Source organism: Pristiophorus japonicus, chromosome 5 (assembly GCF_044704955.1).
Source record: "Pristiophorus japonicus isolate sPriJap1 chromosome 5, sPriJap1.hap1, whole genome shotgun sequence".
In the NCBI taxonomy this organism is placed as follows: domain Eukaryota; kingdom Metazoa; phylum Chordata; class Chondrichthyes; family Pristiophoridae; genus Pristiophorus; species Pristiophorus japonicus.
In genome coordinates, this window is record NC_091981.1 from 4,844,045 (window position 1) to 4,862,664 (window position 18,620).

The 18,620-nt window shown below is 51.6% G+C and overlaps 1 protein-coding gene across 1 annotated transcript in view; it reads left to right on the plus strand.

Annotated features, from left to right (window-relative positions):
* Positions 1 to 331: 331 nt before the first annotated feature.
* The window catches only part of LOC139263732 (copine-4-like), a 378,262-nt gene continuing 359,973 nt past the window's right edge, over positions 332 to 18,620 (plus strand). The window contains exon 1 of the mRNA XM_070879764.1: positions 332 to 511. Coding sequence (XP_070735865.1) covers positions 332 to 511 — 180 coding nt within the window. The remainder of the gene's footprint in view (positions 512 to 18,620) is intronic.

Below are 18,620 nucleotides of genomic sequence, written 5' to 3' on the forward strand. Positions count from 1 at the left end.
CGAGCCCCCTCTCACATGTTTCGATATATCCACTCTACCCGGACCCCTCATAATTTTATACACCTCAATTAAACCTCCACCTCAGCCTCCTCTGTTCCAAAGAAAACAAACCCAGCTGGTCCAATCTTTCCTCATCGCTATGTAGTGGTTGGTGTTGTTGTAACAACCAGCACTTCTCTGTACCTGTGAGCGCTCTGCTCCAGGCTGGCTTCCATCTTCAGAACGAGCGGTTAATTGGATAATGTTTTCCCATTGAAGTCTTAAAGCTGCTATTCACAGCGAGAAAAATGTGAAATAATCTGCCGTTTGTGTCCCTGCAGTGCTGCGTGCTATGCAGAAGATGAGCAACGTCTATGAGTCGGCGGCCAATACACTGGGGCTCTTCTCCAGCCCCTGCCTGACCAAGGTGGAACTGCGGGTATCGTGCAAAGGGATTTCGGACCGAGACGCCCTCTCCAAGCCGGACCCCTGCGTCATCCTCAAAATGCAGTCACACGGACAATGGCTAGAGGTACAGTAACAAAAGAGCTTTCTCCCTGCCTCTGTGCGCCGTTCTGTACACGTTCCGGCGGGGAAGGGTTGAAGCGAGCCTCTCCGGTATCTGTGCCACGTAAGGCTGTGTAACATACAAACGTAGCACGCCGAAGATCCATGTTCCCCGTACCATGCACGGCCGTGCAGCGCTCCAAGAGTCCCGTGCAGCTCTCCTGGGGGTCACGTGCAGCTCTCCCGGGGCCCAGTGCAGCTCTCCTGGGCTCCCGTGCACCACTTCTGGGGTCTCATGCAGCACTCCAGGGGTCCCGTGCTGCTCTCCAAGTGCCCCGTGCAGCGCTCCAAGGCTCCCATGCAGCCTTCCAATGCTCCTATGCAGCACTCCAAGGGTCCCGTGCTGCTTTCTTGGGGCCATGCGCAGCTCTCCAAGGCTCCCGCGCATCGCTCCAAGGGCCCTGTCCATCGCTCCAAGGGTCCCGTGCAGCTCTCCAAGGGTCCTGTGCAACTCTCCAAGGGTCCCGTGCAGCTCTCCAAGGACCCCGCACAGCCCTCCAAGGGTCCCGTGCATCGCTCCAAGGGTCCCGTGCATCGCTCCAAGGGTCCCGTGCATCGCTCCAAGGGTCCCGTGCATCGCTCCAAGGGTCCCGTGCATCGCTCCAAGGGTCCCGTGCATCGCTCCAAGGGTCCCGTGCAGCCGACTTGGCAGCTTACAAAGAGAAAAACGGTGCTAGCGTGGAATTTTGAATGGGTCAGAAAAATAATTACAGGGAATGTTGATCCTTCATATCACTTTAAGGACACAACAAAGAAAACAATTATTCTTAATTCCAGGCCTGACATCTGCTTTCTCCTTTTTATTGAGTTCTGTCAAAAGTCATCCATTGCCCAATAAAACAACCACACAGACGTTGGTAATGCTGACAATATTAAGCTTTGGATTTTCAACACAGCTTTAAAGTAATCATTTTTCCAATCTGTGTTTGACACCAATATCCCGAGTCAAGCAACCTGCATGTGCAGCTTAACACGCTTTTTGTTCTTTTTATCGTGAGGTTAGCTCTCTCTCTCCCTCCACATTCACGGCCAAGTGACCGGGTGGAGCCATTGGCGGTAAAAGCTTCCCTCTGCCCGCCCCTGGTGCCCGCTGGGAGTAGGGGGACTCGCTCCCGGGCTTCCGGCCAGGCTGCCCTGAGGTCGGTCACTGGGGAGGGGGCGATGACTGGGCAGTGTCCGCCCTTCCACCTTGGAGCTTTTTATCCTGAGCCCAAACCACGGCTGGGAACGGACGCTCGCCGCCTGGGGGAGAGTGGAGAACCTCCGCAGTGCAGTGATGTGCGGCTCTGCCGGGATTCCACACCGCGGCCTTTCTTGACATTTATTCCCCTCCCCCAAGGCTATTATAGGGCCATGTCCATGGTGTGTATATTATAGGGCCATGTCCATGGTGTGTATATTATAGGGCTTTGTCCATGGTGTGTATATTATAGGGCTTTGTCCATGGTGTGTATATTATAGGGCTATGTCCATGGTGAGTATATTATAGGGCCATGTCCATGGTGTGTATATTATAGGGCTTTGTCCATGGTGTGTATATTATAGGGCTTTGTCCATGGTGTGTATATTATAGGGCTATGTCCATGGTGAGTATATTATAGGGCCATGTCCATGGTGTGTATATTATAGGGCTATGTCCATGGTGTGTATATTATAGGGCCATGTCCATGGTGAGTATATTATAGGGCCATGTCCATGGTGTGTATATTATAGGGCTATGTCCATGGTGTGTATATTATAGGGCCATGTCCATGGTGTGTATATTATAGGGCCATGTCCATGGTGTGTATATTATAGGGCCATGTCCATGGTGTGTATATTATAGGGCCATGTCCATGGTGTGTATATTATAGGGCCATGTAGATGGTGTGTATATTATAGAGCCATGTCCATGGTGTGTATATTATAGGGCCATGTCCATGGTGTGTATATTATAGGGCCATGTCCATGGTGTGTACATTATAGGGTTATGTCCATGGTGTGTATATTATAGGGCCATGTCCATGGTGAGTATATTATAGGGCCATGTCCATGGTGAGTATATTATAGGGCCATGTCCATGGTGTGTATATTATAGGGCCATGTCCATGGTGTGTATATTATAGGGCCATGTCCATGGTGAGTATATTATAGGATTATGTCCATGGTGTGTATATTATAGGGCCATGTCCATGGTGTGTCTATTATAGGGCCATGTCCATGGTGTGTATATTATAGGGCCATGTCCATGGTGTGTATATTATAGGGCCATGTCCATGGTGTGTATATTATAGGGCTATGTCCATGGTGTGTATATTATAGGGCTATGTCCATGGTGTGTATATTATAGGGCCATGTCCATGGTGTGTATATTATAGGGCCATGTCCATGGTGTGTATATTATAGGGCCATATCCATGGTGTGTATATTATAGGGCCATGTCCATGGTGTGTATATTATAGGGCCATGTCCATAGTGTGTATATTATAGGGCCATGTCCATGGTGTGTATATTATAGGGCCATGTCCATGGTGAGTATATTGTAGGGCCATCTCCATGGTGTGTATATTATAGGGCCATGTCCATGGTGTGTATATTATAGGGCCATGTCCATGGTGTGTATATTATAGGGCCATGTCCATGGTGTGTATATTATAGGGCCATGTCCATGGTGTGTATATTATAGGGCCATGTCCATGGTGTGTATATTATAGTGCCATGTCCATGGTGTGTATATTATAGGGCCATGTCCATGGTATGTATATTATTGGGCCATGTCCATGGTGAGTATATTATAGGGTTATGTCCATGGTGTGTATATTATAGGGCCATGTCCATGGTGTGTATATTATAGGGCCATGTCCATGGTGTGTATATTATAGGGCCATGTCCATGGTGTGTATATTATAGGGCCATGTCCATAGTGTGTATATTATAGGGCCATGTCCATGGTGTGTATATTATAGGGCCATGTCCATGGTGTGTATATTATAGGGCCATGTCCATAGTTTCATGAATGCACCGTCACAGGCAACTGTTGTCAGAATGAAAGCCGGACTTTAATTTTCTGCCCCTCTGCCTCTATTTATGAAGCCCAGGATCCCGTAAGCTTTTTTAAATTGCTTTCTCAACCTGCCCTGCCAACTTCAACGATTTGTGCACATATTGGACCCTTTAGTTTATATTTCCTCTCTGTAATGTCTGTAAGCTTGTGATGTTTGTAGCTCCACACTGTGGATGTGGACGTATTGTGCACTGCAAGTGCAGGATTAATAATAAACAGAACGAGACAGATTTCCGGAGACTTCCGAGAGAGCTGCCTGCCATGTTAGGAAGCTGTGTGTGCTGTGCTCTGTGAATATATCACATTTGGCAGCGAGATGGGATTTTTCGGATGATTTAAAGCTTAATTTTTGTTGTTGAAGGATTCAGCCAGCTGACAGAGAGACTTTGGAAATTTCTGTCTCTGGAAAAAGCTACAAAATCCGAGGTGAAATACAGCACACGGTGTGAACAGCTAGAGATTAAAATGGCAGATGTAATCGGACATTTGGGGGAATGTAGACACGACTGGTAACGTTTTAAAATGTATGTGGATTGGCTAGCAATGTAGTTCACTGCAAATAACATAATCGAAGTTCCAGACAATGCAGTCCAGACCCGGGCTGTGTTGGAACGTAAGAAAACGATCTTCTTATCGGATGCAGGTCTGACATTATATGAAACCCTTGTAAATCTGCTTGTGCCTGATGAGCCAAAGGACGCCACGCTTAAAGAGATTTTAACGAAGCTGGAGCAGCACTATAAGCCCAAACCGTTAGAAATTGCTGAAAGCTATCATTTCGGGATTCGGAATCAAAAGGCTGATGTTAGTATCAGTGATTACAACGTAGCATTAAAAAAGCTATTGACGCACTGTAATTTTGGAAACTTTCAAAACCGAGCATTACGGGATCGTTTTGTTTGTGGGGTGAAAAATGATACGATCAGAAGGAAGTTATTGATGACGGATGACTTGACTTTTGAGATTGCTTGTCAGACAGCGAGGTCGATGGGCATGGCCGAACAATATTCCCGAGAATTAAATAGTGATTACGGTCGTCAGTCAACCGAGGTAAATCACCTGCAGGTTCAAAGTAAAAGACTGGAAATTCTACCAGAGCGTCGAAGTCGTGCTATAGGTGCCTGGGACAACACATTGCTCAAAGTTGTCCATACGTGAAGGCAGAGTGTTTCTTCTGCAGAAAGACCGGGCATCTTGCGAAGGCATGCCGACTGAAGGGTAAACCAGCTTCCGAAGCTATGAGTCCAGCGTTCAAAGCTATGAGTAGAATCCCAAGAGACTACATAGCATGGAAGAACAACAACAGGACGAGGAGATGTTAGAGTTACACGTCATCAGGAGCATGAGGTTAACGGACAGCGATTCGGAAATCATCAAAATCCACATAGATGTTGCGGGATTCAAGATACTGAAGCTGGATTGGCGTGAGATTTTTTGTGTGGAAGCGAGATTTTCATCAATGGATGAGGTTATCAAGAAGTATCCGAAGGTGTTCTGTGAATCGGGCAGTCCGATCCAAGGCTTCAAGGTGAGTGTCAGGGTACAGAAGGACGCTAGATCGGTTTACTACAAGCCATGTTGCGTACCATATGCACTCAAGGAGAAAGTTGAGCAAGAACTCAAAACACTAGAGACTGAGAACATTATATGTAAGATAGATTGATGTAATTGGGCTACATCCATTGTTGTTGTACCTAAGTCTGATGGTAAGGTAAGATTGTGTGGTGATTATAAAGTAACCGGAAACCAGGTTCTAGAGGGTAATGTCCACAATACATTGCCAAATATAGAAGATTTGTTCACAACACTGACAGGTGGTCAGATCTTCTCAAAACTGGATCTTACGAATGCCTACTTACAGCTTGAACTAGATGAGGAATCCAAGTCATGTTTGACTATAAATACTCATCTCGGCCTATATCAATTTAATAGGCTACTGTTTGGAGTGTCTTCCGCCCCTGCCATATTTCAAGGGGTGATGAACCAGATTTTGCAAGGTATTAAGGGATAGTATGTTATTTGGATGACATACTAATTTCAGCACCAAATAGGCAAATTCATAATAACATATTGAATGAAGTCCTCAAACGGCTAGAGAAGCACAGAGTACGAGTGTCTGCTCATAAGTGTGAGTTATTTAAAAACTCAGTGGAGTACTTAGGGTACAGAGTAGACAAAGATGGTTTATATCCAACTATGGAAAAATTGGATGCAATTAGAAATGCACCCACTCCCAGGAATGTCACTGAACTTCGTTCATTCTTGGGTCTTTTGAACTATTATGGGAAGTTCCTACCAAATTTGGCTACAGTATTCCATCCACTGAATTAACTATTGAAAAAACAGGTCCATTGGAAGTGGTCAAAAGATACAGCATTCAAGGAGTGTAAAAGCAAATTGGTAGAGAGCACCGTGTTAGTTCACTATGACATATCTAAGGAGATTAAGCTAGCATGTGATGCCGCTCCATATGGAGTTGGAGCAGTGATCTCTCATGTATTACGTAATGGGGAGGAGAGACCAATTGCTTTTGCTTCACGCACTCTCAGTGCCAGTGAGAGTAATTATGCACAAATTGAAAGGGAAGCTTTGGCATTAATTTTTGGAGTCAAGACGTTTCACAAATACTTGTATGGTCGTAAGTTTACCATCGTTACGGACCATAAGCCCCTAACAGCAATCCTCCATCCAAAGTCCCCAGTTCCAACATTACCTGCAGCTAATATAGATGATCAGCTGATCACAGTAATGCTGATGCAATGTCTAGATTGCCTTTCCCATCACAAGTTACACCTAATAGGGAAGAAGTGTTTTATTTTTCATACATTGATGAACTGCCAGTCACAGCTGAAGAGATTCGTAGAGCAACCAAACGTGACCCAGTGATGTCAAAGGTGTATGAGTATATTGCAAATGGATGGCCAAACCAGGTAACAGACAAAGATACACATCCATTCTTCATTCATAGGAATGAATTATCAGTCGCTAAAGATTGTATCATGTGGGGTGCAAGAGTGGTTATACCAAATAAATTCAGATCCAAATTATTAGGAGACCTCCATGACCAGTACCTGGGAATGTGCTTGACCAAGAGTTTTGCATGCAGTTATTTATGGTGGCCAGATCTTGATAAAGATATAGAGTACATCGTGAGTCAGTGTACGACATGTCAATCGGTAAGTAAGCAACTACCATCAGTACCATTACAGCCATGGAAATGGCCTCCCAGGGTGTGGCAAAGGCTACATATTGATTTTGCTGAGTTAGAAGCACATCAATTGTTCATTGTGATTGATAGCCATTTGAAGTGGGTTGAGGTGTTTCCAATGTAGAAAATAACAACAAGTAAAACATTGGACATTTTACGAAAATTATTTTCTGCATTTGGCCTCCCTGAAGAAATTGTTTTGGATAATGGGCCACAATTTTGTTCAGAAGAATTTGCACAATTCACCAGCAAAAATGGTGTGAAACATACTAAGGTTCCACCATACCATCCTGCTTCGAATAGTGCAGCAGAGCGCACTGTACAAATTATAAAACGTGCCCTCATAAAACAAATGTTAGATCCAAATCCAAGGAAACGACAATTGTCACTGGATCACAAATTGGCTAATTTTTTGATTACATATCGAAATACTCCTCATACGACTACAGGTAGAACATCAGCAGAGTTGTTTCTCAAACGACAGCCACGAACCAGATTCTCGTTGTTAAAACCAAATCTGGCACAGTCCGTAGAAGAGACACAATTAAGACAGAAAGAGAATCATGATAGAGATAGTGTGAAAGAGAGAAGAGTGAAATTAAACCAGAAGGTGAGAGTGAAGAACCATCACCATAAATGGATAAAGTGGTTACCAGGAAGAGTGGTGAAGATATGTGGTCCTCGCACATATTTGGCCAAGATGTTTGATCATGGACAGGTTAGGTTTGTTCATATTGATCATATTTTACCTACAGACATGGAAGGAGTTGAAGGTGGGAATGATTCAATTATTCCTGACTCATCAGATAGTTTTGATATACCAGTAGCAAATCCTAAATCCAATGTACTGGAAACAAATCCAGGAGAGAATCAGAATGAAAGTCTGAGTCCGAGTCAGGAAAACAAAGAGCCTGAAGTTAGAGTGAGTTCAAATGAAAATCAAGGAAATTCTGTGGAGGAAAACGTTCCTCAGGATGAGCCCCGAATGAGTTTCGATTCGACACCATGTTTGGAAGGTTCTGTTCGAGAGCGAAGGTATCCTCTTCGAAACAGAAAACAAGTGGTAAAATTAAATTTGTAAATATGGAAAAAAAAATGAGTTGATATCCTGTGTTATGTTTTAACATGAAAGTTATGTATGATGTTTGTTATAATAACTTTTTTGTTAACGAGGGAGAAGTGTAATGTCTGTAAGCTTGTAATGTTTGTAGCTCCACACTGTGGATGTGGACGTATTGTGTACTGCAAGTGCAGGGTTAATAATAAACAGAAGCAGGCAGATTCCAGAGGCTTCCGAGAGAGCTGCCTGCCATGTTAGGAAGCTGTGTGTGCTGTGCTCTGTGAATATATCACACTCTCCTTGTTCTTGTACCTAAATGTATCATTTAGCACTTTTCTGCGTTAAATTCCATCTGCCATGTCTCCGCACATTCCTCCAGCCTGTCTATGTCCTCTTGAAGTCTTATCACTAAGAAACATAAGAACATAAGAAGTAGGAGCAGGAGTAGGCCATACGGCCCCTCGAGCCTGCTCCGCCATTCAATACGATCACAGCTGATCTGATCATGGACACAGGTCCACTTCCCCACCCGCTCCCCATAACCCCTTATTCCCTTATCAGTTAAAGACCTGTCTATCTATGGCTATTCAATGTCCAAGCCTCAACAGCTCTCTGAGGCAGCGAATTCCACAGATTTACAACCCTCTGAGAGAAAAAAATTCCGCCTCATCTCAGTTTTAAATGGGCGGCTCCTTATTCTAAGATTATGCCCCCTAGTTCCCGTCTCCCTGATGTGCCACGATCCCATTCAGTGGCGGAACGGGCTCGAGGGGCTGAGTGGCCTCCTCCTGTTCCTGCGTTTCGATCTGTCGTGTCGCTATGCACCATTCTGCAAACAGGTCCCCATTGTACCAGCAATCCGTAGTATCTCCTCCGCTGCACCTCATTTAAACATGTCAAAATTCTGCAGTACTTCGGTTGCATTGTGAGCTCATTATGAATATGATTTGTAGCGTACACATTCAGGAAAAGAATACTTTGTTTGGTGCTTTTGAAAGGTCCGTTGGAGTCAACTACAAGCCTACATGTATTGCCAGCATATCAAAAAGTAATTATATGTATTCAATGCCTGCGTGAGTCAGTTTTACCACCACAATTGATCTTCAGTGGAATACTTCGTGTTTGTAAAATGCACACATGTTTGGGTAACTTTTAATGGATCAGGTCTGTTTTTTGATAATATTTTTGCCTCTTTATTACCTTCTGATGGGTGACAGATTTGCAGTGAGAGTGTTTGCTAAATCCTCACGCTGTTTCGGTGTGTTGTAGATAGAAAGCAACCAAGTAAAAGCTTCTGATTCTAGTCAGTCCCGCTCCTTTTGTGCCCGGTTTTACGCCCCGGAGCGGCAGCAATGGCGGTGGCGAGGTGTTCTGGGCGGGCGGCCAGCCTCCAGCGCCCCGCGGTGATCCTCGGGTCCGGCTTAGCGACGGCACGGAGCAGCACCGCCCGGTGTGTGCAACGCCCCCCTGGGCCGCGACACCGGCGCGAGTTTTGTCTCCCGCCCGACCCGTCCGTCCCGCAGCGCGCCCCGCACTGACCGCCCGGGAAATCAGGGCGGTCCCACCACCCCGACAGGGCGGTCCCACCATCCCGACAGGGCGGTCCCACCATCCCGACAGGGCGGTCCCACCACCCCGACAGGGCGGTCCCACCATCCCGACAGGGCGGTCCCACCATCCCGACAGGGCGGTCCCACCACCCCGACAGGGCGGTCCCACCACCCCGACAGGGCGGTCCCACCACCCCGACAGGGCGGTCCCACCATCCCGACAGGGCGGTCCCACCACCCCGTCAGGGCGGTCCCCCACCCCGACAGGGCGGTCCCACCACCCCGACAGGGCGGTCCCACCATCCCGACAGGGCGGTCCCACCACCCCGACAGGGCGGTCCCACCATCCCGACAGGGCGGTCCCACCACACCGACAGGGCGGTCCCACCACCCCGACAGGGCGGTCCCACCACCCCGACAGGGCGGTCCCACCATCCCGACAGGGCGGTCCCACCACCCCGACAGGGCGGTCCCACCACCCCGACAGGGCGGTCCCACCACCCCGACAGGGCGGTCCCACCACCCCGACAGGGCGGTCCCACCACCCCGACAGGGTGGTCCCACCACCCCGACACCCCGCCAGGGCGGTCCCACCATCCCGACAGGGCGGTCCCACCATCCCGACAGGGTGGTCCCACCACACCGACAGGGCGGTCCCACCATCCCGACAGGGCGGTCCCACCATCCCGACACCCCGACAGGGCGGTCCCACCACCCTGACAGGGCGGTCCCACCATCCCGACAGGGCGGTCCCACCACCCCGACAGGGCGGTCCCACCACCCCGACACCCCGACAGGGCGGTCCCACCATCCCGACAGGGCGGTCCCACCATCCCGACAGGGTGGTCCCACCACACCGACAGGGCGGTCCCACCATCCCGACAGGGCGGTCCCACCACACCGACAGGGCGGTCCCACCATCCCGACAGGGCGGTCCCACCATCCCGACAGGGTGGTCCCACCACCCCGACACCCCGACAGGGCGGTCCCACCACCCTGACAGGGCGGTCCCACCACCCCGACAGGGCGGTCCCACCACCCCGACAGGGCGGTCCCACCACCCCGACAGGGTGGTCCCACCACCCCGACACCCCGACAGGGCGGTCCCACCACCCTGACAGGGCGGTCCCACCATCCCGACAGGGCGGTCCCACCACACCGACAGGGCGGTCCCACCATCCCGACAGGGCGGTCCCACCACCCCGACAGGGCGGTCCCACCACCCCGACAGGGCGGTCCCACCACCCCGACACCCCGACAGGGCGGTCCCACCACCCCGACAGGGCGGTCCCACCATCCCGACAGGGCGGTCCCACCACCCCGACAGGGCGGTCCCACCACCCCGACAGGGCGGTCCCACCATCCCGACAGCGGGGAGGCGAGTCATGGGCTCGCTGCAGGCCGGGGAGCGGAAGGAGCAGTGTGGTGGGATACCCCTCCAGGGAGCAGCGCGAGCTGGTGCAGGAGAGCGACGGCAGCGAAGAGGGACATCACCAAGGTCTAGGTCGGTGATTGGAGCGTGGGCAGGTACAGCAGGAGCGGCGAGGTCGGGGCGAAGGAGCGGCGAGAGATTGTAGAGGGACGTGATCGGGGCCCTGGAGAGGCGAGGGCCCAGGGGCAGCACGGGCCCAGCCCACACTGCGATATGTGGGCGCACTAGGTCCGTGCAGCAGAGCAGGTCTCCAGTCGTCCTGGTTAACCCTTGCCACTGGACCAAGACCTCGCTCTGTCAAGCCCCGTGTGGTGTCTGGTGTGCAACGGTCACCCCACGTTAAAAAAATCCACCCACAGGCATCTTCCACCCTTCGGGATGTAGTTCGGTATCCGGAATATTAGGTCCTCCATTGAAACACCTGGGAACTTTTTGACAAGTCATCCTCAATTCAAGGGACTGCCTCTGATGATGATGGACTCCTGAAGTAAGTCGCAAGTGTTTGTTCTTTGAATTGTTTCAGCGATTTGTGTTGTGGTGGCGGGGGCGATGTCTTGGGAATGTTTCTGTCCCCCCCCCCCCAGGCGTCTCTGGGAGCGCTCCCGGCCCAGCTCTTTATCTCGGGAGTTTCCCATCCTAACACCCCACGAGGGGGGGGGGGGGTACAACGCCTCACTTAGCACTGCGCCCCCTGACCCAGGGCCCCGCGGCCCATACTTACCCACTGAGGCGCTAACTGTTCCCGGGCGCTAACTTTCCCCCCCCTCCCCCACCGACATTACCGCCCCGAAAACATCAAAGCTCAAAATCCAGCCTGAGAATCCTGTGCAATGCCAACTGAATCTGATGGTCAGTGAAAGCGAGGATATTAGTCGCAGTTAAGAGAGAGGCTTTTTTGAAGTGGTTGGTCGTTTGCATAAATAATCGAAATGGAAAGCTCATTGAGTTGAATATTTCTTTAAATTTTTATTTGATGAGTTTTTTTTTAATCGCAAATTAATATATCTCTCTTTCAAATCACGTCCTCAGCAGCAGACTCACCCTCTGCAGTATAACTGCGGCCGTGTTACGAGAACGGGGGAGCAGGGAAACACCCCAGGGGTCTTTTTCCAAAGAATCTCAGGTCCCTTCTTCTTAGGCAATCCCCCGAAATCGAGGAAAACGTGCTTCCATTCTAAAAATTAGTCCTTAGGTGGCTGAACAGTCCAATACGAGAACCACAGTCCCTGTCACAGGTGGGACAGACAGTGGTTGAGGGAAGGGGAGGGTGGGACAGGTTTGCCGCACGCTCCTTCCGCTGCCTGCGCTTGGTTTCTGCATGCTCTCGGCGACGAGACTCGAGGTGCTCAGCGCCCTCCAGGATGCACTTCCTCCACTTAGGGCGGTCTTTGGCCAGGGACTCCCAGGTGTCGGTGGGGATGTTGCACTTTATCAGGGAGGCTTTGAGGGTGTCCTTGTAACGTTTCCTCTGCCCACCTTTGGCTCGCTTGCCGTGTAGGAGTTCCGAGTAGAGCGCTTGCTTTGGGAGTTTTGTGTCGGGCATGCGGACAATGTGGCCCTGCCCAGCGGAGCTGATCGAGTGTGGTCAGTGCTTCGATGCTGGGGATGTTGGCCTGGTCGAGGACGCTAACGTTGGTGCGTCTGTCCTCCCAGGGGATTTGTAGGATTGACAGATGCCCCTCTCCCTGCGGTGGTGACGTGAGGGCCATTGTCCATCATTCATTCTGGATACTCGCTGAATTGGCAGCATGTACGTGGGGAAGGATCCCTATCTCTGTAATCTCCTCCCTCAAGATGTCTTCGCTCCTCTAAGTCCTGATTATAATCGCTCAACCATCGGTGGCCGTGCCTTCTGTTGCCTGGGCCCCAAGCTCTGGAACTCCCTCCCTAAACCTCTCTGCCTCTCTACCTCTCTCTCCTCCTTTAAGATGCTCCTTAAAACCGACCTCTTTGACCAAACTTTTGGTCATCTGTCCTAATATCTCCTTCTTTAGCTTGGTGTCAAATTTTGTTTGATAATCGCTCCCTGTGAAGCGCCCTGGGATAGTTCACTACGTTAAAGGATAGTTCACTCCGCTATATATAGATGCAAGTTGGTATCGTTGTCATAAATGTCATTTCAACAACCTTGCATTTGCATGTGTGTGGTTATTGTTCTGTTGGCTTGCAGTGGAATCTGCCGAGCAAATCGAGCAGGTTTATCCTCGCTGGGAGCTCTGTTTATATTATATTTCCAACGGTTAGGGGGTCTGCAATGCAAAGAGTCGTTGGGGGGAGTGGGGAGTGTTGGATCCTCTGTACTGGGGTGTTACACTGAGCGGTGATTAACCTGGAAGCAGATTTGAGTTAATTATCAAAGCTGGATTTTGAATAATGCATAGAAATATTTCGAAGTTACGATGCGTGAAGCGGCTCGTTGACCTGTCCAGGTCCTTGTGAGGGAGCGTGCAGAGATGGTATTAATTCAACATCCAGGGCCCCACAGTCTGGAGAAACTTCAACCACTTTTGTTCTACTTTCCCGCCCGATCCCCATATCCCTCGATTCCCCGAGAGTCCAAAAATCTATCGATCTCAGCCTTGAATATACTCAACGACTCAACATCCACAGCCCTCTGGGGCAGAGAATTCCAAAGATTCACCACCCTCTGAGTGAAGAAATTCCTCCTCATCTCAGTCCTAAATGACCGACCCCTTATCCTGAGACTGTGACCCCTGGTTCTAGACTCTCCAGCCCGGGGGAAACATCCTCTCAGCATCTACCCTGTCAATCCCCCTCAGGATCTTGTATGTTTCAATGAGATCACCTCTCATTCTTCTAAACTCCAATGAGTAGAGGCCCAACCTGCTCAATCTATCTTCATAAGACAACCCCTTCATCTCAGGAATCAACCTCGTGAACCTTCTCTGAACTGCCTCCAATACAAGTATATCCCTCCTTAAATAACGGACAAAACTGTACGATTATGGAGTAAAGGGTTATGGGGAGCGGGCAGGGAAGTGGAGCTGAGCCCATGATCAGATCAGCCACGATCTTACTGAATGGTGGAGAAGGTTCGAGGGGCCGAATGGCCGACTCCTGCTCCTATTTCTTATGTTCTTATGTTCTTATGTACACAGTACTCCAGGTGTGGCCTCACCAATACCCTGTACAGTTGTAGCAGGACTTCTCTGCTTTTATACTCTATCCTCCTTGCAGTAAAGGCCAACATTGCATTTGCCTTCCTGATTACTTGCTGTACCTTCAACCGGAGAACAGCTTTCCATTCTTGTTGGTTCATCTCTCGCCCTGTTCTGTACATACACATCATGGTTCCAGTCTGCTGTGGTGCAGTACCTTTTTATTAACGAATACGCCGACTCCAGACAATACAACCGCTACACCAGCAAAGACACGCTGATCCAGGCCGCCTTGAACAACCTACCACTAATCCCTCAAATCCAGAAGGCCTTTTTGGACCGTTGCCGAAGCCCTTCAGCGATCTCCCCTCAGCCTCGATGACCAAGGGCAAAATGCTTGGAAGAACTGCGACATACAGAATGGATTCCTTATCGAGGAGCCCACAGTACAACCTGAAGGATCAAACCTTCCCCGCAAACAGTGGACAACCATCGACCCCCTCAGAACCGGTCTCGGTCGATACTGTCACCTTCTCCAGAGGTGGAAGATTAAAGCCTCCCCATCATGTGACTGTGGAGCTCCTAATCAGACCCTGGAGCATATCATCGAGCACTGCCCCCAGAGGGAATTCACAGGCAGCCTGCGGGATATCTACACTGTTACACCGGGAGCTTTGGTCTGGATATCCGACTTAGATATTGGCGTTTGGTTGCTTTGCTGTGACAGGTTGGACCTTCCTTATCCGGGATTCCCTTATCCGGGATTCCCTTATCCGGGACCACCCCTCGTCCGGCATGATTCCAGCAGCCGGAGGCGCATGCGCAGAACGTGGCTGTCCTCCACCCTGACACTGGGCCCCCCCGTCACTGGGCCCCCCGACACTGGGCACTCTGAACCCCCCGGCAATGGGCCCCCTGGCACTGGGACCCCCGACACTGGGCCCCCTGGCACTGGGCCCCCCGACACTGGGCCCCCTGGCACTGGGCCCCCCGACACTGGGCCCCCTGGCACTGGGCCCCCCGACACTGGGCCCCCTGGCACTGGGACCCCCCGGCACTGGGCCCCCCCGACACTGGGCCCCCCCGACACTGGGCCCCCTGGCACTGGGACCCCCGACACTGGGCCCCCTGGCACTGGGCCCCCCCGACACTGGGCCCCCCCGACACTGGGCCCCCTGGCACTGGGCCCCCCCGACACTGGGCCCCCTGGCACTGGGCCCCCCCCCGACACTGGGCTCCCCCGACACTGGGCCCCCCGGCACTGGTCCCACGACACTGGGACCCCCGGCACTGCGCCCCCCGGCACTGGGCCCCCCGGCACTGGGCCCCACCGACACTGGGCCCCCTGACACTGGGCCCCCCCCGACACTGGGCCCCCTGGCACTGGGACCCCCGACACTGGGCCCCCTGGCACTGGGCCCCCCGACACTGGGCCCCCCGACACTGGGCCCCCTGGCACTGGGCCCCCCGACACTGGGCCCCCTGGCACTGGGACCCCCCGGCACTGGCCCCCCCCGACACTGGGCCCCCCCGACACTGGGCTCCCTGGCACTGGGACCCCCGACACTGGGCCCCCTGGCACTGGGCCCCACCGACACTGGGCCCCCCCGACACTGGGCCCCCTGGCACTGGGCCCCCCCGACACTGGGCCCCCTGGCACTGGCCCCCCCCCCCGACACTGGGCTCCCCCGACACTGGGCCCCCCGGCACTGGTCCCACGACACTGGGACCCCCGGCACTGCGCCCCCCGGCACTGGGCCCCCCGACACTGGGCCCCACCGACACTGGGCCCCCTGACACTGGGCCCCCCCCCGACACTGGACCCCCCTGACACTGGGCCCACCGATATTGGGCCCACTGGGGTAACCGACCTTCACCCCCCTGACCTTGGGCCGCCTCCCGCCCCCCCATCCCTTGGGCTGACCTCCCTTTATCCAGCAAAATCCCTTATTCGGCACAGGCCAGGCCCTGAGGGTGCCCGATAAGGGAGGATCGAACCGTATCGTACGAAAGGAGAAGATGAACAAAAGCACTTGCAGGAAATCAGAACAGGAAAGTAATGAATGCAATGCGGGGTCAGCGTTGAGTGACCAGCCACCAGCACGGTGTGGTACTCGTCGCTGGTCACTAATGAGGGAGCCGCAGCACGCCGGGGTTGAGGGGTCACCTGGGATCGCACTCCCCCTGGCGTTGTGAATAAAACCACCACCGACTCGGTGCTTGGCTCCGGCTGCAGTATTGGCTGATTATTTTTGTAAGTTATTTTGGGGAGTTGTGAATTTTCTTCACACATTTGCTCTCCGACATTGCCAACAGCGGGGGTCCAATCAGCAAAGGGAATCCCTGTGCACAGTTGTCATGGTGCTACAGTATACATGCTTTTAATCATAGAAACATAGAAACTTGGAAAATAGGTGCAGGAGTAGGCCATTCGGCCCTTCTAGCCTGCACCGCCATTCAATGAGTTCATGGCTGAACATGCAACTTCAGTACCCCATTCCTGCTTTCTCGCCATACCCCTTGATCCCCCTAGTAGTAAGAATTACATCTAACTCCTTTTTGAATATATTTAGTGAATTGGCCTCAATTACTTTCTGCGGTAGAGAATTCCACAGGTTCACCACTCTCTGGGTGAAGAAGTTTCTCCTCATCTCGGTCCTAAATGGTTTACCCCTTATCCTTAGACTGTGACCCCTGGTTCTGGACTTCCCCAACATTGGGAACATTCTTCCTGCATCTAACCTGTCTAAACCCGTCAGAATTTTAAACGTTTCTATGAGATCCCCTCTCATTCTTCTGAACTCCAGTGAATACAAGCCCAGTTGATCCAGTCTTTCTTGATAGGTCAGTCCCGCCATCCTGGGAATCAGTCTGGTGAATCTTCGCTGCACTCCCTCAATATCGGGATTTAATCCACGTTACCTGTAACAGTATTGAGATTTAATGTGCATTAGTCCCAATGCCTGTTAACAATTTTTTGTACATAACACTTAGCTGTGTTTCAAGCATCTTTTTTTCCAATTGTGTTACATGTAAGCAATTACAGTCAGTGTGGCTCAGTGGGCAGCACCCTCACCTCTGAGTCAGAAGGTTGTGGGTTCAAGTCCCACTCCAGGGACTTGAGCACAAAAATCTAGGCTGATACTCCCAGTGCAGTACTGAGGGAGTGCCGCACTGTCGGAGGGGCAGTGCTGAGGGAGTGCCGCACTGTCGGAGGGGCAGTACTGAGGGAGTGCTGCACTGTCGGAGGGGCAGTACTGAGGGAGTGCTGCACTGTCGGAGGGGCAGTACTGAGGGAGTGCTGCACTGTCGGAGGGGCAGTACTGAGGGAGTGCTGCACTGTCGGAGGGGCAGTACTGAGGGAGCGCCGCACTGTCGGCGGGGCAGTACTGAGGGAGTGCCGCACTGTCGGAGGAACAGTACTAAGGGAGCGCTGCACTGTTGGAAGATGACTCTGGTTTAACATCTCAACCTCGGTACCGCCCCTCCGACAGTGCAGCATTCCCTCAATACTACCCCTCCGACAGTGCGGCGCTCCCTCAGTACTGCCCTCCGACAGTGTGGCACTCCCTCAGTACTGCCCCTCCGACAGTGCGGCACTCCCTCAGTACTGCCCCTCCGACAGTGCGGCACTCCCTCAGTACTGCCCCTCCGACAGTGCGGCGCTCCCTCAGTACTGCCCCTCCGACAGTGCAGCGCTCCCTCAGTACTGCCCCTCCGACAGTGCGGCGCTCCCTCAGTACTGCCCCTCCGACAGTGTGGCACTCCCTCAGTACTGCACTGGGAGTGTCAACCTAGATTTTTGTGCTGAAGTCGCTGGAGTGGGGCTTGAACCCACGACCTTCTGATATGGAGGAGAGAGTGTGACCCACAGAGCTGGCACATTGTCATTGTATATGTACAGTGCAAGCACACTGCTGCTGGCACACAGTAACAATGGAAAGTCTGCTCTCATTGACCAGAAACCAGACATTTTACTTTGTTTTTGAAAGCAATTAGGAATGACTAGCTGGGATTTGCTTATGCATCAGACTCGTGGTTTGATTTTGATTGACGTGTATGCAATAAATTACCTGTGGCTGCAGTCATGCCGTTGCTACTAGGCAGTGTAGTGATGGATTGGTTGTTCCTGGCCCTGTATTCACACGACTGCCGCAGGTAAGCGTGAGATCAGTGCCTCGCTGGGAGAGGCCGCGCGCTGCTGGCAAATTCCTGCTGCACTCGCTCGGAACATTGATAGCAGACTTTTAATTGCATCTTTGCACGAAGATTTGGCATGCTGGCACTGTCATAACTGTCATTAGGACATAAGAAATAGGAGCAGGAGTCGGCCATTTGGCCCCTCGAGCCTGCTCCGCCATTTAATACGATCATAGCTGATCTGATCATGGACTCAGCTCCACTTCCCTGCCCGCTCCCCATAACCCCTTATCCCCTTATCGCTCAAAAATATTTCTATCTCCGTCTTAAATATATTCAATGTCCCAGCCTCCACAGCTCTCTGGGGCAGAGAATTCCACAGATTTACAACCCTCAGAGAGAAGAAATTCCTCCTCATCTCAGTTTTAAAATGGGCGGCCCCTTATTCTGAGCTTATACCCCTAGTTTTAGTTTCCCCTATGAACGGAAATATCGTCTCTGCATCCACCTTGTCGAGGCCCT